General features: G+C 41.7%; 1 protein-coding gene across 3 annotated transcripts in view; it reads right to left on the bottom strand.

Moving 5' to 3' along the window:
- LOC139584149 (synaptotagmin-7-like) overlaps positions 1–24,775 on the bottom strand; it is a 115,799-nt gene that overhangs the window by 61,727 nt on the left and 29,297 nt on the right. For 2 of the 3 annotated variants that reach the window (XM_071415672.1, XM_071415669.1), the window contains one exon: positions 20,172–20,312. The exons of the other annotated variant lie outside the window; for it this stretch is intronic. In XM_071415672.1, coding sequence (XP_071271773.1) covers positions 20,172–20,312 — 141 coding nt within the window. The remainder of the gene's footprint in view (positions 1–20,171; positions 20,313–24,775) is intronic. 3 annotated transcript variants of the gene reach the window in all.

Below are 24,775 nucleotides of genomic sequence, written 5' to 3'. Positions count from 1 at the left end.
TGATCATGAACATAGTATATTTATTGATCATGAACATAGTATATTTATTGATCATGAACATAGTATATTTATTGATCATGAACATAGTATATTTATTGATCATGAACATAGTATATTTATTGATCATAAACATAGTATATTTATTGATCATGAACATAGTATATTTATTGATCATGAACATAGTATATTTATTGATCATGAACATAGTATATTTATTGATCAGAAACATAGTATATTTATTGATCATGAACATAGTATATTTATTGATCATAAACATAGTATATTTATTGATCATGAACATAGTATATTTATTGATCATGAACATAGTATATTTATTGATCATGAACATAGTATATTTATTGATCATGAACATAGTATATTTATTGATCATGAACATAGTATATTTATTGATCATGAACATAGTATATTTATTGATCATGAACATAGTATATTTATTGATCATGAACATAGTATATTTATTGATCATGAACATAGTATATTTATTGATCATGAACATAGTATATTTATTGATAATGGACATAGTATATTTATTGATCATGAACATAGTATATTTATTGATCATGAACATAGTATATTTATTGATCATGAACATAGTATATTTATTGATCATGAACATAGTATATTTATTGATCATGAACATAGTATATTTATTGATCATGAACATAGTATAATTATTGATCATGAACATAGTATATTTATTGATCATGAACATAGTATATTTATTGATCATGAACATAGTATATTTATTGATCATGAACATAGTATATTTATTGATCATGAACATAGTATATTTATTGATCATGAACATAGTATATTTATTGATCATGAACATAGTATATTTATTGATCATGAACATAGTATATTTATTGATCATGAACATAGTATATTTATTGATCATGAACATAGTATATTTATTGATCATGAACATAGTATATTTATTGATCATGAACATAGTATATTTATTGATCATGAACATAGTATATTTATTGATCATGAACATAGTATATTTATTGATCATGAACATAGTATATTTATTGATCATGAACATAGTATAATTATTGATCATGAACATAGTATATTTATTGATTATGAACATAGTATATTTATTGATCATGAACATAGTATAATTATTGATCAGGAACATAGTATATTTATTGATCATGAACATAGTATATTTATTGATCAGGAACATAGTATATTTATTGATCATAAACATAGTATATTTATTGATCATGAACATAGTATATTTATTGATCATGGACATAGTATATTTATTGATCATGAACATAGTATATTTATTGATCATAAACATAGTATATTTATTGATCATGAACATAGTATATTTATTGATCATGAACATAGTATATTTATTGATCATGAACATAGTATATTTATTGATCATGAACATAGTATATTTATTGATCATGAACATAGTATATTTATTGATCATGAACATAGTATATTTATTGATCATGAACATAGTATATTTATTGATTATGAACATAGTATATTTATTGATCATGAACATAGTATAATTATTGATCAGGAACATAGTATATTTATTGATCATGAACATAGTATATTTATTGATCATGAACATAGTATATTTATTGATCATAAACATAGTATATTTATTGATCATGAACATAGTATATTTATTGATCATGGACATAGTATATTTATTGATCATGAACATAGTATATTTATTGATCATAAACATAGTATATTTATTGATCATGAACATAGTATATTTATTGATCAGAAACATAGTATATTTATTGATCATGAACATAGTATATTTATTGATCATAAACATAGTATATTTATTGATCATGAACATAGTATATTTATTGATCATGAACATAGTATATTTATTGATCATGAACATAGTATATTTATTGATCATGAACATAGTATATTTATTGATCATGAACATAGTATATTTATTGATCATGAACATAGTATATTTATTGATCATGAACATAGTATATTTATTGATCATGAACATAGTATATTTATTGATCATAAACATAGTATATTTATTGATCATGAACATAGTATATTTATTGATCATAAACATAGTATATTTATTGATCATGAACATAGTATATTTATTGATCATGAACATAGTATATTTATTGATCATGAACATAGTATATTTATTGATCATAAACATAGTATATTTATTGATCATGAACATAGTATATTTATTGATCATAAACATAGTATATTTATTGATCATGAACATAGTATATTTATTGATCATAAACATAGTATATTTATTGATCATGAACATAGTATATTTATTGATCATAAACATAGTATAATTATTGATCATAAAACATAACAATCTGAAAATACTCACACAGTAACCCCCCCCGACGTATCCAGTTTTAGTAAAAGAAGGTTTCAGTGTTTTTCTATAGCTTTCTTTCAGTCTGTTGAAGAAGGTAGAATGTCTCAAATTCATGTTTGTTAATTATAGGTATTATTATAAGTAATGGACATATAAAGATGAATCTACATTTAAAAACAATCCTAGGCTGTATGAAACTAATGGGTTTCATAGTATAGTAGAGCTCAATTCCCTCTGATTCTTTAGTTCCTTTAGTCTGTTGGCTGCTCTAGCAGAAATGCCAAAGAGGACTGGAGGGCAGGAGAGGAGACTCTGTGTGTGTGTGTGTGTGTGTGTGTGTGTGTGTGTGTGTGTGTGTGTGTGTGTGTGTGTGTGTGTGTGTGTGTGTGTGTGTGTGTGTGTGTGCGTGCGTGCGTGCGTGCGTGCGTGTGCGTGTGTGGAGAGAGGAGACAGAGCCACAGCAGATGAACCAACTGACTAACGAGAGACAAACAGCTGGGAGTTATCTGAGAATCTGAGATTCCTAAAGATTGGAAAGCTGCCGCGGTCATCCCCCTCTTCAAAGGGGGTGACACTCTAGACCCAAACTGTTACAGACCTATATCCATCCTGCCCTGCCTTTCTAAGGTCTTCAAAAGCCAAATGAACAAACATATCATTTACCATCTCAAATCCACCATACCTTCTTCGCTATGCAATCCGGTTTCCGAGCTTGTCACGGGTGCACATCAGCCACGCTCAAGGTCCTAAACGACATCATAACCGCCATCGATAAAAGACAGTACTGTGCAGCCGTCTTCATCGACCTGGCCAAGGCTTTCGACTCTGTCAATCACCGTATTCTTATCGGCAGACTCAAAAGCATTGGTTTCTCTAATGACTGCCTCGCCTGGTTCACCAACTACTTCGCAGACAGAGTTCAGTGTGTCAAATCAGAGGGCCTGTTGTCCGGGCCTCTGGCAGTCTCTATGGGGGTGCCACAAGGTTCAATTCTCGGAACGACCCTTTTCTCTGTGTATATCAATGTTGTCGCTCTTGCTGCTGGTGATTCTCTGATCCACCTCTACACAGACGACACCATTCTGTATACATCTGGCCCTTCTTTGGACACTGTGTTAACAAACCTCCAAACAAGCTTCAATGCCATACAACACTCCTTCCGTGGCCTCCAACTGCTCTTAACTTCACTAGCGTAGGGGGCAGCATTCGGAATTTTGGATGAAAAGCGTGCCCAAATTAAACTGCCTGCTACTCAGCCATAAAAGCTAGAATATGCATATAATTAGTAGATTTGGATAGAAAACACTCTGAAGTTTCCAAAACTGTTTGAATGATGTCTGTGAATATAACAGAACTCATATGGCAGGCATACAAATCTGAGGTTTGTAGTTTTTCAAGTCATTGCCTATCGAATATACAGTGTCTATGGGGTCATATTGCACTTCCTAAGGCTTCCACTAGATGTCAACAGTCTTTAGTCTTTAGCTCACTGGTCACCATAACAACACCCACCCGTAGCACGCGCTCCAGCAGGTATATTTCACTGGTCATCCCCAGAGCCAACACCTCCTTTGGCCGCCTTTCCTTCCAGTTCTCTGCTGCCAATGATTGGAACGAATTGCAAAAATCACTGAAGTTGGAGTCTTATATCTCCCTCATTAACTTCAAGCATCGGCTGTCAGAGCAGCTTACCGATCGCTGCAGCTGTACACAGCCCATCTGTATATAGCCCATCCAACTGTTTCTTAGTTTTTTTTCTGCTCTTTTGCAGACCAGTATTTCTACTTGCACATCCTTATCTGCACATCAATCACTCCAGTGTTAATTGCTAAATTGTAATTACATCGCCACTATGGCCTATATTTATTGCCTTACCTCCTTACTACATTTGTACACACTGTATAAAGATTTATATTGTGTTATTGACTGTACGTTTGTTTATTCCATGTGTAACTCTGTGTTGTTGTTTTTGTTGCACTGCTTTGCTTTATCTTGGCCAGGTCGCAGTTGTAAATGAGAACTTGTTCTCAACTGGCCTACCTGGTTAAATATATATATATTTTTTTAAGTAGCGATGTTCTGAAGCACAGATTTTCACATAACTTGGCAGAATGAATTAGACAGATAAATGTTTCTTGGGCTGTAGGTATAAATTCACCTGCTGACTGGACCTCCTTCATAGCTCTAAGAAACAAAAGTCTACAGGGTAGATCAGGAAGTCTAAATTACATTTCTATCTGAAAGCAATCACAGAGAACGTAAACAACCCTACCAAGTTCTGGAAGCTAATCAAATCAGTGTTCTAATGTACCCTCTTGGCCTTCCTCACCATCTACTGATGGATCCTAATGAAGTGAAGGATACAGCTGGTATTGTATTTTTCTTTTTAACAAGCACTTCATATATGCTGGTTCAGTTTTTGGATAATGGTGGGGGCACAGGCCTCTAATGTAAGCTCTGTTACAGCAAACTCTGATACAGGCCCTCATAGGAACCCTTTTAGCTTTCAGCCTTTCTTATGCTCTCAAAGATATAGACCCTAAAAAGTCTGCAGGCTCAGACATCATCTATACCTTTTAAAGACAGCAGCTGGTATTATCGCTGAGCCTTTGACTCACATTCTTTTAACCTAAACCTCTTGTCCAATTCTATATCCAAAATGTGGAAATGATCATTATGTTCTCCTCCTACTGAAGGGTTGAAATAACTATCCCCCTATTTCCCAGCTCCATATCCTGGCCAGTCTTTCAATCCCTTGTGAACTCTCAGCTAAAAAAAAAAGTTCCTACTCGAAAACAACATCCTGAGTGGGGTTCAGTCTGGCTTTAGGTCGGGGCACAGCACCATAACCTGTTTGATTAAATTGACCACAAACTGTTTCTAGCCAGACTCAGTAATGTTGGTCTCAGTGAAGGGGGTTGTCAATTGGCTGACAGAACACATTTTGTCCATGCTGAGAATCTAGCTGAACTGAGAAAGTCTAGCTTCCTTGAGATAACTAGAGGTGTGCCCCAGGGTTCTATTTTAGCTCCTGTGCAATACTAAATGTGTATTAAAGACTTGGGGAATGGGATGTAACCAGCCATGATGCGTCTGTATGCAGACGATACAGTCATATATTCATGTAGTCCTTCTCTGGTTCGGGCTGTTGAAGAGCTCCAAGGCTGCCTTTTTTCAGTCACTGCAGGCCTCCCTTTATGGTCTTAAACTGGTCTTGAATGTACAAAAAAACTAAATTCATGACCTTTACCGGAGCTCGCTCTCAGCCAGTGAAGGTTAGCATTGTCACATCTGGTGGCTTATCTATTGAAAAAGTGTCATCCTACAAATAGCTAGGTGACAAGCTTTCATTCAAAGTTCAAATATATCATTTTGTGAGGAAGGTTATACTGAAATTGGGTTTTTATTTTTGTAATAAGGCTTGCTTCCCGTTTGAGGCTAGAAAGACTCTTGTTCAAGCCACTTTTCTTTCTGTAATTGATTATGGTTGATTTATTTATCTTCTGTGTTAAATAGAAAGGCCTCTGTTTATCAGGCATCCTCTTCTGTGTTAAATAGACTGGCCTCTGTTTATCAGGCATCCTCTTCTGTGTGAAATAGACTGGCCTCTGTTTATCAGGCATCCTCTTCTGTGTGAAATAGACTGGCCTCTGTTTATCAGGCATCCTCTTCTGTGTGAAATAGACTGGCCTCTGTTTATCAGGCATCCTCTTCTGTGTGAAATAGACTGGCCTCTGTTTATCAGGCATCCTCTTCTGTGTGAAATAGACTGACCTCTGTTTATCAGGCATCCTCTTCTGTGTTAAATAGACTGGCCTCTGTTTATCAGGCATCCTTGAGCTTTGTTACTAAGGCCAAGTCACTCACCCACCACTGCACCTTCTACCAAATGGTGGTTTGGACCTTGTTTTCTATGTGCAGTCGGCTACATTGGTACTTGTTCATGTACAAAGCCCTTCTGGGTAAACTCCCTCTGTAGCATGCTCACCTTTACCATTAGCAGTACCAGGAGTACCAGTACCAGAAGTACCAGTACCAGAAGTACCAGAAGTACCAGTACCATAAGTACCAGTACCAGAAGTACCATAAGTACCAGTACCATAAGTACCAGAACCATAAGTACCATAAGTACCAGTACCATAAGTACCATAAGTACCAGTACCAGAAGTACCAGAACCATAAGTACCAGTACCAGAAGTACCAGTACCAGAAGTACCATAAGTACCAGTACCAGAAGTACCAGAAGTACCAGTAGTACCAGTACCATAAGTACCAGTACCATAAGTACCATAAATACCAGTACCAGAAGAACCATAAGTACCAGTACCAGAAGTACCATAAGTACCAGTACCAGAAGTACCATAAGTACCAGTACCAGAAGTACCAGTACCATAAGTACCAGTACCAAAACTACCAGTACCAGAAGTACCAGAAGTACCATAAGTACCATAAGTACCAGTACCAGAAGCTTTTCCTGGTTAAATAAAGCTACAAATAAATATATATATTTATAACTACACTGTAAAAACATGAAATGTGACATGTTTATAACCTAAACATGAACGTTTAAAACTTAAACATTAGGAATTTCGATTAGCCAATAAGAGTTCGCATCTTAAACACAACCATTTGCATATTATACAATTTACAAAAAAATTGAAGCTGAAGTAGGGATTTTATCACAGACATGTCTACAGCTGATGGTGTGATAAATCACAGACACGGTCTACAGCTGATGGTGTGATAAATCACAGCTGAAAAAATTTGAAATATAAATAACAACATGGAAGTGTATGTTGTGTCTACGTGAGTACTACATTACAGTGTACGCAAGCTTCCTTTAATGACACACAGAGTGGTCCTCTATAGTTTAGTTCCTATCATGACACACAGTGGTCCTCTACAGTTCAGTTCCTATCATGACACACAGTGGTCCTCTATAGTTCAGTTCATATCATGACACACAGAGTGGTCCTCTATAGTTCAGTTCATATCATGACACACAGAGTGGTCCTCTATAGTTTAGTTCCTATCATGACACACAGTGGTCCTCTATAGTTCAGTTCCTATCATGACACACAGAGTGGTCCTCTATAGTTCAGTTCCTATCATGACACACAGAGTGGTCCTCTATAGTTCAGTTCATATCATGACACACAGAGTGGTCCTCTACAGTTCAGTTCCTATCATGACACACAGTGGTCCTCTACAGTTCAGTTCCTATCATGACACACAGTGGTCCTCTATAGTTCAGTTCATATCATGACACACAGAGTGGTCCTCTATAGTTCAGTTCATATCATGACACACAGAGTGGTCCTCTGTAGTTCAGTTCCTATCATGACACACAGTGGTCCTCTGTAGTTCAGTTCCTATCATGACACACAGAGTGGTCCTCTATAGTGTAGTTCCTATCATGACACACAGAGTGGTCCTCTATAGCTCAGTTCCTATCATGACACACAGAGTGGTCCTCTGTAGTTCAGTTCCTATCATGACACACAGAGTGGTCCTCTATAGTCTAGTTCATATCATGACACACAGAGTGGTCCTCTATAGTTCAGTTCCTATCATGACACACAGAGTGGTCCTCTACACTTCAGTTCCTATCATGACACACAGAGTGGTCCTCTATAGTGTAGTTCCTATCATGACACACAGAGTGGTCCTCTATAGTGTAGTTCATATCATGACACACAGAGTGGTCCTCTGTAGTTCAGTTCCTATCATGACACACAGAGTGGTCCTCTGTAGTTCAGTTCCTATCATGACACACAGAGTGGTCCTCTATAGTGTAGTTCCTATCATGACACACAGAGTGGTCCTCTATAGCTCAGTTCCTATCATGACACACAGAGTGGTCCTCTGTAGTTCAGTTCCTATCATGACACACAGAGTGGTGGAGAGGGTGGGGGGAGAGAGAGAGAGAGAGTGGGGGGAGAGAGAAAGGGTGGGGGGAGAGAGAGAGGGTGTGGGAGAGAGAAAGAGAGAGAGAGAGAGAGGGTGTGGGAGAGAGAGAGAGAGAGAGAGGGTGGGGGGAGAGAGAGAGAGAGGGTGGGGGGAGAGAGAGAGGGTGGGGGGAGAGAGAAAGGGTGGGGGGAGAAAGAAAGAGAGAGAGAGCGAGATGAGAGGGTGGGGGAGAGAGAGAGAGAGAGGGTGGGGGAGAGAGAAGAGAGAGCGAGAGAGAGGGTGGGGGAGAGAGAAAGAGAGAGCGAGATAGAGAGGGTGGGGGAGAGAAAGTGAGAGCGAGATAGAGAGGGTGGGGGAGAGAGAAAGAGAGAGAGAGAGAGGGTGTGGGAGAGAGAAAGAGAGAGAGAGAGAGAGGGTGGGGGGAGAGAGAGAGGGTGTGGGGAGAGAGAGCGAGAGAGGGTGGGGGGAGAAAGAAAGAGAGAGAGAGCGAGATGAGAGGGTGGGGGAGAGAGAGAGAGAGAGGGTGGGGGAGAGAGAAGAGAGAGCGAGAGAGAGGGTGGGGGAGAGAGAGAGAGAGAGGGTGGGGGAGAGAGAAAGGGTGGGGGGAGAAAGAAAGAGAGAGAGAGCGAGATGAGAGGGTGGGGGAGAGAGAGAGAGAGAGGGTGGGGGAGAGAGAAGAGAGAGCGAGATAGAGAGGGTGGGGGAGAGAAAGAGAGAGCGAGATAGAGAGGGTGGGGGAGAGAGAAAGAGAGAGAGAGAGAGGGTGGGGGAGAGAGAGAGAGAGAGAGAGAGCGAGATAGAGAGGGTGGGGGAGAGAGAGGACCCGAGAACGAGAGATGGGACTCTGAGAGAAGCAGCCACCGGAGGCATTGAAGAAAAGAAGCTAATGAAGGAGATATAAAACGAGAGGAATAAAATAAATAAAATAATACAGAACACACGTCGAGGTAGAAATAAAATAAAAAGGGAGATAAAACCAATAAATGCCAATAGGGAGACCAGAGGAGAGACTGAAGAGAAGAAAGAGAGGTGAATGTAGGAAGATACTGGAGAAGAGGAGAACACTAACGCAGGAAGCCAGATCATTAGACTGTGTCTTAAATTGCACCCTAGTCCCAATATAGTGCACTACGTTTGAAAAGAGGACCCTTTACAGAAGGGCACTATATAGTGAATAGGGTGCTATTTCAGACCCACTATAAAGAGTTATGAGCTCATTACATCTTTACAACTACAACACCAGGGTTACTCTGCTCTACTACTGCGTTAGTACTGCGTTTGTACTGCTTTACTACTGCTTTACTACTGCGTTAGTACTGCATTAGTACTGCATTAGTACTACGTTAGTACTGCTTTAGTACTACGTTAGCACTACGTTAGTACTGAGTTAGTACTGCTTTACTACTGCGTTAGTACTGCTTTACTACTGCTTTACTACTGCTTTAGTACTGCTTTAGTACTGCTTTAGTACTGCTTTAGTACTGCTTTACTACTGCGTTAGTACTACGTTAGTACTGCTTTAGTACTACTTTACTACTGCGTTAGTACTGGTTACTACTGCTTTACTACTGCATTACTACTGCTTTACTACTGCGTTAGTACTGCTTTACTACTGCGTTAGTACTGCTTTAGTACTGATTTACTACTGATTTAGTACTGCTTTAGTACTGCTTTACTACTGCCTTAGTACTGTGTCAGTATTGCGTTAATACTGTGTTACAACTGTGTTAGTACTGCTTTACTACTGCGTTAGTACTATGTTAGTACTGCTTTAGTACTGAGTTAGTACTGCTTTACAACTGCTTTATTACTGCTTTAGTAATGTGTTAGTACTGCTTTACTACTGTGTTAGTACTACATTAGTACTGCTTTAGTACTGCTTAACTACTGCCTTAGTAATGTGTCAGTATTGCGTTAATACTGCGTTACAACTGTGTTAGTACTGCTTTATTACTGCTTTACTATTGTGTTAGTACTACATTAGTACTGCTTTATTACTGCTTTACTATTGCGTTAGTACTACATTACTACTGCTTTAGTACTGCTTTACTACTGCTTCACTACTACTTCACTACTGCTTCACGACTGCTTTACTACTGTCTTAGTACTGCTTTACTACTGCGTTAGTACTACATTAGTGCTGTTTTACTACTGCTTTACTACTACTTTACTACTGCGTTACTACTGCTTTACTACTGCGTTAGTCCTGCGTTAGTACTGCGTTAGTACTGCTTCACTACTGCGTTAGTACTGCGTTAGTACTGCGTTAGTACTGCGTTAGCACTGCTTTATTACTGTGTTAGTACTGCTTTAGTACTGCGTTAGTACTGTCTTAGTACTACGTTAGCACTGCTTTATTACTGTGTTAGTACTGCTTTAGTACTGCTTTAGTACTGCGTTAGTACTGCTTTAGTACTATGTTAACACTGCTTTATTACTGTGTTAGTACTGCTTTAGTACTGCTTTACATTATTTATATTCTAGTCACTAGACACTCGTATCCAGAAAGACCTACCGTAGTGTTTTCATCTTCAGGTGAGACAACCAGACATCAGTAGCAGTAGTGTTTTCATCTTCAGGTGAGACAACCAGATATCAGTAGCATACAATCATAGGAAGTAGCAGTAGTGCAGAAGGGAGATAACAGCTGGATTACTCCTTTACTATTAACCTGTTACATCTTCTCTCCCTTCTTCACTTGACTGCCTGTTTTATCAGTCATCTCATTGTCCTGCTGTGGTCTCCTGACTGGCTGTTTTATCAGTCATCTCATTGTCCTGCTGTGGTCTCCTGACTGGCTGTTTTATCAGTCATCTCATTGTCCTGCTGTGGTCTACTGACTGGCTGTTTTATCAGTCATCTCATTGTCCTGCTGTGGTCTCTTGACTGGCTGTTTTATCAGTCATCTCATTGTCCTGCTGTGGTCTCCTGACTGGCTGTTTTATCAGTCCTCTCATTGTCCTGCTGTGGTCTCCTGACTGGCTGTTTTATCAGTCCTCTCATTGTCCTGCTGTGGTCTCCTGACTGGCTGTTTTATCAGTCCTCTCATTGTCCTGCTGTGGTCTCCTTGACTGGCTGTTTTATCAGTCCTCTCATTGTCCTGCTGTGGTCTCCTGACTGGCTGTTTTATCAGTCCTCTCATTGTCCTGCTGTGGTCTCCTGACTGGCTGTTTTATCAGTCCTCTCATTGTCCTGCTGTGGTCTCCTTGACTGGCTGTTTTATCAGTCCTCTCATTGTCCTGCTGTGGTCTCCTGACTGGCTGTTTTATCAGTCCTCTCATTGTCCTGCTGTGGTCTCCTTGACTGGCTGTTTTATCAGTCATCTCATTGTACTGCTGTGGTCTCCTGACTGGCTGTTTTATCAGTCATCTCATTGTCCTGCTGTGGTCTCCTGACTGGCTGTTTTATCAGTCCTCTCATTGTCCTGCTGTGGTCTCCTGACTGGCTGTTTTATCAGTCCTCTCATTGTCCTGCTGTGGTCTCCTGACTGGCTGTTTTATCAGTCATCTCATTGTAATTTGCTCTCACAAGGTCTCACAATGAAACTGCATAAAGTCTGTAATGTCAAGACAAGACCTCTAGATTGGTAATGTCAAGACAAGACCTCTAGATTGGTAATGTCAAGACAAGACCTCTAGATTGGTAATGTCAAGACAAGACCTCTAGATTGGTAATGTCAAGGCAAGACCTCTAGATTTGTAATGTCAAGACAAGACCTCTAGATTGGTAATGTCAAGACAAGACCTCTAGATTGGTAATGTCAAGACAAGACCTCTAGATTGGTAATGTCAAGACAAGACCTCTAGATTGGTAATGTCAAGACAAGACCTCTAGATTGGTAATGTCAAGACAAGACCTCTAGATTGGTAATGTCAAGACAAGACCTCTAGATTGGTAATGTCAAGACAAGACCTCTAGATTGGTAATGTCAAGACAAGACCTCTAGATTGGTAATGTCAAGACAAGACCTCTAGATTGGTAATGTCAAGACAAGACCTCTAGATTGGTAATGTCAAGACAAGACCTCTAGATTGGTAATGTCAAGACAAGACCTCTAGATTGGTAATGTCAAGACAAGACCTCTAGATTGGTAATGTCAAGACAAGACCTCTAGATTGGTAATGTCAAGACAAGACCTCTAGATTGGTAATGTCAAGACAAGACCTCTTCGTTCATTCGGTAGACAGCCTTGGTTGGAAACACAACTAGCTCTCACAGTCTCACGTCAGAATCCATCTTCAACCACGTTTCTCAAATGTAACATTTCAAAGTCTAATGTCAAAGTGTTTAAGGTTAAGTTTAGGCATTAACTCTGAATTTCTAAGGTTAAGATTTGGGATTAAGGCTTAAAACAAAAAGATCAAGAGCAACTTTCTGGATTCAAACTTGCATCTATTGGAATCAGAAGCACATTCGCCGTCCACGTCCCCTTCCCTGTCCCTGTCCCCTACCCGTCTCCGTCCCTTTCCCCGTCTCTGTCCCCTACCCCGTCTCCGTCCCTGTCCCCTACCCGTCTCTGTCCCCTTCCCTGTCCCCTACCCCGTCTCTGTCCCCTTCCCTGTCCCCTACCCCGTCTCCGTCCCTTTCCCCGTCCCTGTCCCCTACCCGTCTCTGTCCCCTTCCCTGTCCCCTACCCCGTCTCCGTCCCTTTCCCCTTCCCTGTCCCCTACCCCGTCTCCGTCCCTTTCCCCTTCCCTGTCCCCTACCCCGTCTCTGTCCCCTTCCCTGTCCCCTACCCCGTCTCTGTCCCCTTCCCTGTCCCCTACCCCGTCTCTGTCCCCTTCCCTGTCCCCTACCCCGTCTCTGTCCCCTTCCCTGTCCCCTACCCCGTCTCTGTCCCCTACCCCGTCTCTGTCCCCTTCCCTGTCCCCTACCACGTCTCCGTCCCCTTCCCTGTCCCCTACCCCATCTCTGTCCCCTTCCCTGTCCCCTACCCCGTCTCCGTCCCTTTCCCCTTCCCTGTCCCCTACCCCGTCTCCGTCCCATTCCCCTTCCCTGTCCCCTACCCAGTCTCCGTCCCTTTACCCTTCCCTGTCCCCTACCCCGTCTCCGTCCCTTTACCCTTCCCTACCCCTACCCCATCTCCGTCCCCATCCCCTACCCCGTCTCCGTCCCCTTCCCTGTCCCCTACCCCGTCTCCGTCCCCATCCCCTACCCCGTCTCCGTCCCCTTCCCTGTCCCCGTCTCCGTCCCCTTCCCTGTCCCCTACCCCGTCTCCGTCTCCATCCCCTTCCCTTGACCCCTACCCCGTCTCCGTCCCCGTCCACAACCTAAACCTACTGGAAGGTAACAGTGCTTACTGTTGCCCCTAGTGGCCAGTTTACACATCCTCTCCCGACGGCCTCAGACATCATTGAACGTTGAATACTGACTTGTATCATAGAAACCAACATACTCAACTATACCTACTGTAATGACACATCAGTAATAACAGACCAACTATACCTACTGCAATGACACATCAGTAATAACAGACCAGCTATACCTACTGTAATGACACATCAGTAATAACAGACCAACTATACCTACTGTAATGACACATCAGTAATAACAGACCTGCTATATACCAGCTATACCTACTGTAATGACACATCAGTAATAACAGACCAGCTATACCTACTGTAATGACACATCAGTAATAACAGACCAACTATACCTACTGTAATGACACATCAGTAATAACAGACCAACTATACCTACTGTAATGACACATCAGTAATAACAGACCTGCTATATACCAGCTATACCTACTGTAATGACACATCAGTAATAACAGACCTGCTATCTACCAACTATACCTACTGTAATGACACATCAGTAATAACAGACCAACTATACCTACTGTAATGACACATCAGTAATAACAGACCAGCTATACCTACTGTAATGACACATCAGTAATAACAGACCAACTATACCTACTGTAATGACACATCAGTAATAACAGACCAACTATACCTACTGTAATGACACATCAGTAATAACAGACCAACTATACCTACTGTAATGACACATCAGTAATAACAGACCAGCTATACCTACTGTAATGACACATCAGTAATAACAGACCAACTATACCTACTGTAATGACACATCAGTAATAACAGACCAACTATACCTACTGTAATGACACATCAGTAATAACAGACCAACTATACCTACTGTAATGACACATCAGTAATAACAGACCTGCTATCTACCAGCTATACCTACTGTAATGACACATCAGTAATAACAGACCAACTATACCTACTGTAATGACACATCAGTAATAACAGACCTGCTATATACCAGCTATACCTACTGTAATGACACATCAGTAATAACAGACCAACTATACCTACTGTAATGACACATCAGTAATAACAGACCGGCTATATACCAACTATACCTACTGTAATGACACATCAGTAATAACAGACCAACTATACCTACTGTAATGACACATCAGTAATAACAGACCTGCTATATACCAGCTATACCTACTGTAATGACACATCAGTAATAACAGACCTGCTATATACCAACTATACCTACTGCAATGACACATCAGTAATAACAGACCAACTATACCTACTGTAATGACACATCAGTAATAACAGACCTGCTATATACCAACTATACCTACTGTAATGACACATCAGTAATAACAGACCTGCTATATACCAACTATACCTACTGCAATGACACATCAGTAATAACAGACCAACTATACCTACTGTAATGACACATCAGTAATAACAGACCTGCTATACCTACTGTAATGACACATCAGTAATAACAGACCAACTATACCTACTGTAATGACACATCAGTAATAACAGACCAACTATACCTACTGCAATGACACATCAGTAATAACAGACCAACTATACCTACTGTAATGACACATCAGTAATAACAAACCAACTATACCTACTGCAATGACACATCAGTAATAACAGACCAACTATACCTACTGTAATGCCACATCAGTAATAACAGACCAACTATACCTACTGCAATGACACATCAGTAATAACAGACCAACTATACCTACTGTAATGACACATCAGTAATAACAGACCAACTATACCTACTGTAATGACACATCAGTAATAACAGACCAACTATACCTACTGCAATGACACATCAGTAATAACAGACCTGCTATCTACCAGCTATACCTACTGTAATGACACATCAGTAATAACAGACCAACTATACCTACTGTAATGACACATCAGTAATAACAGACCTGCTATATACCAGCTATACCTACTGTAATGACACATCAGTAATAACAGACCAACTATACCTACTCTAATGACACATCAGTAATAACAGACCAACTATACCTACTGTAATGACACATCAGTAATAACAGACCAACTATACCTACTGTAATGACACATCAGTAATAACAGACCAACTATACCTACTGTAATGACACATCAGTAATAACAGACCTGCTATCTACCAACTATACCTACTGTAATGACACATCAGTAATAACAGACCAACTATGCCTACTGTAATGACACATCAGTAATAACAGACCTGCTATCTACCAACTATACCTACTGTAATGACACATCAGTAATAACAGACCTGCTATATACCAACTATACCTACTGTAATGACACATCAGTAATAACAGACCAACTATACCTACTGTAATGACACATCAGTAATAACAGACCTGCTATATACCAGCTATACCTACTGTAATGACACATCAGTAATAACAGACCAGCTATACCTACTGTAATGACACATCAGTAATAACAGACCAACTATACCTACTGTAATGACACATCAGTAATAACAGACCAACTATACCTACTGTAATGACACATCAGTAATAACAGACCAACTATACCTACTGTAATGACACATCAGTAATAACTGACCAGCTATACCTACTGTAATGACACATCAGTAATAACAGACCAACTATACCTACTGTAATGACACATCAGTAATAACAGACCAACTATACCTACTGTAATGACACATCAGTAATAACAGACCAACTATACCTACTGTAATGACACATCAGTAATAACAGACCTGCTATATACCAACTATACCTACTGTAATGACACATCAGTAATAACAGACCAACTATACCTACTGTAATGACACATCAGTAATAACAGACCTGCTATATACCAGCTATACCTACTGTAATGACACATCAGTAATAACAGACCAACTATACCTACTGTAATGACACATCAGTAATAACAGACCTGCTATATACCAACTATACCTACTGTAATGACACATCAGTAATAACAGACCAACTATACCTACTGTAATGACACATCAGTAATAACAAACCTGCTATATACCAGCTATACCTACTGTAATGACACATCAGTAATAACAGACCTGCTATATACCAACTATACCTACTGCAATGACACATCAGTAATAACAGACCAACTATACCTACTGTAATGACACATCAGTAATAACAGACCAACTATACCTACTGTAATGACACATCAGTAATAACAGACCAGCTATACCTACTGTAATGACACATCAGTAATAACAGACCAACTATACCTACTGTAATGACACATCAGTAATAACAGACCAACTATACCTACTGTAATGACACATCAGTAATAACAGACCAACTATACCTACTGTAATGACACATCAGTAATAACAGACCTGCTATATACCAACTATACCTACTGTAATGACACATCAGTAATAACAGACCAACTATACCTACTGTAATGACACATCAGTAATAACAGACCTGCTATATACCAGCTATACCTACTGTAATGACACATCAGTAATAACAGACCAACTATACCTACTGTAATGACACATCAGTAATAACAGACCTGCTATATACCAACTATACCTACTGTAATGACACATCAGTAATAACAGACCAACTATACCTACTGTAATGACACATCAGTAATAACAGACCTGCTATATACCAGCTATACCTACTGTAATGACACATCAGTAATAACAGACCTGCTATATACCAACTATACCTACTGCAATGACACATCAGTAATAACAGACCAACTATACCTACTGTAATGACACATCAGTAATAACAGACCTGCTATATACCAACTATACCTACTGTAATGACACATCAGTAATAACAGACCTGCTATATACCAACTATACCTACTTCAATGACACATCAGTAATAACAGACCAACTATACCTACTGTAATGACACATCAGTAATAACAGACCTGCTATACCTACTGTAATGACACATCAGTAATAACAGACCAACTATACCTACTGTAATGACACATCAGTAATAACAGACCAACTATACCTACTGCAATGACACATCAGTAATAACAGACCAACTATACCTACTGTAATGACACATCAGTAATAACAAACCAACTATACCTACTGCAATGACACATCAGTAATAACAGACCAACTATACCTACTGTAATGACACATCAGTAATAACAGACCAACTATACCTACTGCAATGACACATCAGTAATAACAGACCAACTATACCTACTGTAATGACACATCAGTAATAACAGACCAACTATACCTACTGTAATGACACATCAGTAATAACAGACCAACTATACCTACTGCAATGACACATCAGTAATAACAGACCTGCTATCTACCAGCTATACCTACTGTAATGACACATCAGTAATAACAGACCAACTATACCTACTGCAATGACACATCAGTAATAACAGACCTGCTATCTACCAGCTATACCTACTGTAATGACACATCAGTAATAACAGACCAACTATACCTACTGTAATGACACATCAGTAATAACAGACCTGCTATATACCAACTATACCTACTGTAATGACACATCAGTAATAACAGACCAACTATACCTACTGTAATGACACATCAGTAATAACAGACCAACTATACCTACTGTAATGACACATCAGTAATAACAGACCAACTATACCTACTGCAATGACACATCAGTAATAACAGACCAACTATACCTACTGTAATGACACATCAGTAATAACAGACCTGCTATCTACCAGCTATACCTACTGTAATGACACATCAGTAATAACAGACCTGCTATATACCAGCTATACCTACTGTAATGACACATCAGTAATAACAGACCTGCTATCTACCAGCTATACCTACTGTAATGACACATCAGTAATAACAGACCAACTATACCTACTGTAATGACACATCAGTAATAACAGACCAACTATACCTACTGTAATGACACATCAGTAATAACAGACCTGCTATCTACCAGCTATACCTACTGTAATGACACATCAGTAATAACAGACCTGCTATATACCAGCTATACCTACTGTAATGACACATCAGTAATAACAGACCAACTATACCTACTGTAATGACACATCAGTAATAACAGACCTGCTATATACCAGCTATACCTACTGTAATGACACATCAGTAATAACAGACCAACTATACCTACTGTAATGACACATCAGTAATAACAAACCAACTATACCTACTGCAATGACACATCAGTAATAACAGACCAACTATACCTACTGTAATGACACATCAGTAATAACAGACCTGCTATATACCAACTATACCTACTGTAATGACACATCAGTAATAACAGACCAACTATACCTACTGTAATGACACATCAGTAATAACAGACCAACTATACCTACTGTAATGACACATCAGTAATAACAGACCAACTATACCTACTGCAATGACACATCAGTAATAACAGACCAACTATACCTACTGTAATGACACATCAGTAATAACAGACCTGCTATCTACCAGCTATACCTACTGTAATGACACATCAGTAATAACAGACCTGCTATCTACCAACTATACCTACTGTAATGACACATCAGTAATAACAGACCTGCTATCTACCAGCTATACCTACTGTAATGACACATCAGTAATAACAGACCAACTATACCTACTGTAATGACACATCAGTAATAACAGACCTGCTATATACCAGCTATACCTACTGTAATGACACATCAGTAATAACAGACCTGCTATCTACCAGCTATACCTACTGTAATGACACATCAGTAATAACAGACCAACTATACCTACTGTAATGACACATCAGTAATAACAGACCAACTATACCTACTGTAATGACACATCAGTAATAACAGACCTGCTATATACCAGCTATACCTACTGTAATGACACATCAGTAATAACAGACCAACTATACCTACTGTAATGACACATCAGTAATAACAGACCTGCTATATACCAGCTATACCTACTGTAATGACACATCAGTAATAACAGACCAACTATACCTACTGTAATGACACATCAGTAATAACAAACCAACTATACCTACTGCAATGACACATCAGTAATAACAGACCAGCTATCTGTCCTTGTCTCTCTCACACCCAAATAGTAAATGTAATTTCATTTCCGCCCCAATTCTCTCTCTCCTACACACACACACGTGCGCACACACACACACCTCTCTCTTATACACACACAGCTCTCTGTTATTAATCTCATACACACACACAACTCTCTCTTTCACACAGAGGCAGGCAGGCAGGCAGGCACACACACACCTCTCTCTCACACACACACACACACACACACACACACACCTCTCTCTTATACACACACAGCTCTCTGTTATTAATCTCATACACACACACAACTCTCTCTTTCACACAGAGGCAGGCAGGCAGGCAGGCACACACACACCTCTCTCTCACACACACACACACACACACACACACACACACACACACACACACACACACACACACACACACACACACACACACACACACACACACACACACACACACACACACACTGCTCTCACACACACACACACACACACACATCTCTCTCACACTGTGACTGGTACCTCTTGTCAGGTGGAGGAGGAAGTGCTTCCTGATTGGCTGGTGGTGCTTCCTGCATGGAGGTGATTGGATCAGGGATATTGGCAAAGTCATCTTGCTCAGCCAAACCAATAGCCAAAGACAGAACCACAATCTTCCCTTCGCTGGCCGGCCGGAAAACAGTGGGAAACAGAGAGAGAGAGAGAGAGAGAGAGAGAGAGAGAGAGAGAGGCACGTGGAAGAGGCAAAGACAAGAAAATAATCGAGGAGGAGGAATCAGGAGACATGGAGCGAGGGAAGAGAGAAGAAGAACAAAGAAAGGTCAGAGAAAGGTCATAAATAGGTCATAGGAGGTTTACAAAATGATAAAGGGACAGGAAGAAAACAGAGAGACAACAGGAAGAAAACAGAGAGACAACAGGAAGAAAACAGAGAGACAACAGGAAGAAAACAGAGAGACAGCGGAAAACAAGAGTGATCATTTAAGAGGAACCAAAGGAACTCTGGTCAGAAAGGGGAAAACAGTTTTAGAAGACAAAACACCCTCAACCCACACCGGCAGAGTCAAACTCACTTCCTGGAGGGCAGAGTCAAACTCACTTCCTGGAGGGCTGTGTAAAACTCACTTCCTGGAGGGCAGAGTCAAACTCACTTCCTGGAGGGCAGAGTCAAACTCACTTCCTGGAGGGCAGAGTCAAACTCACTTCCTGGAGGGCAGAGTCAAACTCACTTCCTGGAGGGCAGTGTCAAACTCACTTCCTGGAGGGCAGAGTCAAACTCACTTCCTGGAGGGCAGAGTCAAACTCACTTCCTGGAGGGCAGAGTCAAACTCACTTCCTGGAGGGCAGAGTCAAACTCACTTCCTGGAGGGCAGAGTCAAACTCACTTCCTGGAGGGCAGAGTCAAACTCACTTCCTGGAGGGCTGTGTAAAACTCACTTCCTGGAGGGCAGAGTCAAACTCACTTCCTGGATGGCTGTGTAAAACTCACTTCCTGGAGGGCAGAGTCAAACTCACTTCCTGGATGGCAGAGTCGAGTGTCGGATGGTTTTCGCTCCTCCCTTGTGCTTGATTATTCAATTAAGGTAATTCAATGGTTCTGAACTCCCCTCACCTGGTTGTCTACGTCTTAATTGGACACAAATTAAAAGGACATGACAAAACCATGACCCAGACACACGGCCATCCAGGAAGTGAGTTTGACTCTGCCCTCCAGGAAGTGAGTTTGACTCTGCCCTCCAGGAAGTGAGTTTGACTCTGCTCTCCAGGAAGTGAGTTTGACTCTGCCCTCCAGGAAGTGAGTTTGACTCTGCCCTCCAGGAAGTGTGTTTGACTCTGCCCTCCAGGAAGTGAGTTTGACTCTGCCCTCCAGGAAGTGAGTTTTACTCTGCCCTCCAGGAAGTGAGTTTGACTCTGCCCTCCAGGAAGTGAGTTTGACTCTGCCCTCCAGGAAGTGTGTTCAACACCCCTGGCATTGACCTTATTCACAGGAAAACAATTATACCGTAGACGGTTATTGTGTAAACAAACGTGAGTCAATGGGCAATGGCCGCCATATGAAGAAAGTCTATCAAGCCTTGTGCACACTGGCAGTTTGAAGTGACTGAAATCCTATTTTTATACACATCCGATTCGTATCTGTTCTTTTCCCTGCAGTCTGAACAGCCAAAAAAACACATTGAATCAAACATTTCAAAACACCTTCGAAGGTGATTTGAAATCAGATACAAATCAGATTGCTGGCCATGTTACTTGTGTCTGTTTGGTTTTTAGACTGTTATTTGGCATATCTTGATGCTCGCTAGCTATTCTGTTGACAGTCTGACAAGAACATGTGGTAGCTAACTGGCTAACTAGCTTGTTCATTGTTTACAAACAAATAAGTGACTGTGCTAGAAAGCTACACCGCTACCTAGCTAGTTGACTGCTGTGGCTACCTAGCTAGCTGACTGCTGTGGCTACCTAGCTAGTTGACTGCTGTGGCTACCTAGCTAGTTGACTGCTGTGGCTACCTAGCTAGCTGACTGCTGTGGCTACCTAGCTAGTTGACTGCTGTGGCTACCTAGCTAGTTGACTGCTGTGGCTACCTAGCTAGCTGAATGCTGTGGCTACCTATCTAGTTGACTGCTGTGGCTACCTAGCAAGCTGAATGCTGTGGCTACCTAGCTAGTTGACAGCTGTGGCTACCTAGCTAGTTGACTGCTATGGCTACCTAGCTAGCTGAATGCTGAGGCTACCTAGCTAGCTGAATGCTGTGGCTACCTAGCTAGTTGACAGCTGTGGCTACCTAGCTAGTTGACTGCTATGGCTACCTAGCTAGCTGAATGCTGTGACTACCTAGCTAGTTGACAGCTGTGGCTACCTAGCTAGCTGACTGCTGTGGCCACCTAGCTAGCTGACTGCTGTGGCCACCTAGCTAGCTGACTGCTGTAGCTACCTAGCTAGCTGACTGCTGTGGCTACCTAGCTAGCTGACTGCTGTGGCTACCTAGCTAGCTGACTGCTGTGGCCACCTAGCTAGCTGACTGCTGTAGCTACCTAGCTAGCTGACTGCTGTGGCTACCTAGCTAGCTGACTGCTGTGGCCACCTAGCTAGCTGACTGCTGTGGCCACCTAGCTAGCTGACTGCTGTGGCTACCTAGCTAGCTGACTGCTGTGGCTACCTAGCTAGTTGACTGCTGTGGCTACCTAGCTAGCTGACTGCTGTGGCTACCTAGCTAGTTGACTGCTGTGGCTACCTAGCTAGCTGACAGCTGTGGCTACCTAGCTAGCCGACTGCTGTGGCTACCTAGCTAGCTGACTGCTGTGGCCACCTAGCTAGCTGACTGCTGTGGCTACCTAGCTAGCTGACTGCTGTGGCTACCTAGCTAGTTGACTGCTGTGGCTACCTAGCTAGTTGACTGCTGTGGCTACCTAGCTAGCTGACTGCTGTGGCTACCTAGCTAGTTGACTGCTGTGGCTACCTAGCTAGCTGACTGCTGTGGCCACCTAGCTAGCTGACTGATGTGGCTATCTAGCTAGCTGACTGCTGTGGCCACCTAGCTAGCTGACTGATGTGGCTATCTAGCTAGCTGACTGCTGTGGCCACCTAGCTAGCTGACTGATGTGGCTATCTAGCTAGCTGACTGCTGTGGCTACCTAGCTAGTTGACTGCTGTGGCTATCTAGCTAGCTGACTGCTGTGGCTACCTAGCTAGCTGACTGCCGTGGCTACCTAGCTAGCTGACTGCTGTGGCTACCTAGCTAGCTGACTGCTGTGGCTACCTAGCTAGCTGACTGCTGTGGCTATCTAGCTAGCTGACTGCTGTGGCTACCTAGCTAGTTGACTGCTGTGGCTACCTAGCTAGTTGACTGCTGTGGCTACCTAGCTAGCTGACAACTGTGGCTACCTAGCTAGTTGACTGCTGTGGCTACCTAGCTAGCTGACTGCTGTGGCCACCTAGCTAGCTGACTGATGTGGCTATCTAGCTAGCTGACTGCTGTGGCCACCTAGCTAGCTGACTGCTGTGGCTATCTAGCTAGCTGACAGCTGTGGCTACCTAGCTAGCTGACTGCTGTGGCTACCTAGCTAGCTGACAACTGTGGCTACCTAGCTAGTTGACTGCTGTGGCTACCTAGCTAGCTGACTGCTGTAGCCACCTAGCTAGCTGACTGATGTGGCTATCTAGCTAGCTGACTGCTGTGGCTACCTAGCTAGTTGACTGCAGTGGCTATCTAGCTAGCTGACTGCTGTGGCTACCTAGCTAGCTGACTGCCGTGGCTATCTAGCTAGCTGACTGCCGTGGCTACCTAGCTAGCTGACTGCTGTGGCTACCTAGCTAGCTGACAACTGTGGCTACCTAGCTAGTTGACTGCTGTGGCTACCTAGCTAGCTGACTGATGTGGCCATCTAGCTAGCTGACTGCTGTGGCTACTTAGCTAGTTGACTGCTGTGGCTATCTAGCTAGCTGACTGCTATGGCTACCTAGCTAGCTGACTGCCGTGGCTACCTAGCTAGCTGACTGCTGTGGCTACCTAGCTAGCTGACTGCTGTGGCCACCTAGCTAGCTGACTGCTGTGGCTACCTAGCTAGCTGACTGCTGTGGCTACCTAGCTAGCTGACTGCTGTGGTTACCTAGCTAGCTGACTGCTGTGGCTACCTAGCTAGCTGACTGCTGTGGCTACCTAGCTAGCTGACTACTGTGGCTATCTAGCTAGCTGACTGCTGTGGCTACCTAGCTAGTTGACTGCTGTGGCTACCTAGCTAGTTGACTGCTTTGGCTACCTAGCTAGCTGACAACTGTGGCTACCTAGCTAGTTGACTGCTGTGGCTACCTAGCTAGCTGACTGCTGTGGCCACCTAGCTAGCTGACTGATTTGGCTATCTAGCTAGCTGACTGCTATGGCCACCTAGCTAGCTGACTGCTGTGGCTATCTAGCTAGCTGACAGCTGTGGCTACCTAGCTAGCTGACTGCTGTGGCTACCTAGCTAGGTGACAACTGTGGCTACCTAGCTAGTTGACTGCTGTGGCTACCTAGCTAGCTGACTGCTGTGGCCACCTAGCTAGCTGACTGATGTGGCTATCTAGCTAGCTGACTGCTGTGGCTACCTAGCTAGTTGACTGCTGTGGCTATCTAGCTAGCTGACTGC

Source organism: Salvelinus alpinus, chromosome 9 (genome assembly GCF_045679555.1).
Source record: "Salvelinus alpinus chromosome 9, SLU_Salpinus.1, whole genome shotgun sequence".
Taxonomy (NCBI): Eukaryota; Metazoa; Chordata; class Actinopteri; order Salmoniformes; family Salmonidae; genus Salvelinus; species Salvelinus alpinus.
Note: the sequence above shows the minus strand (reverse complement) of the source record. Positions and strands in the feature narration are given on the sequence as shown.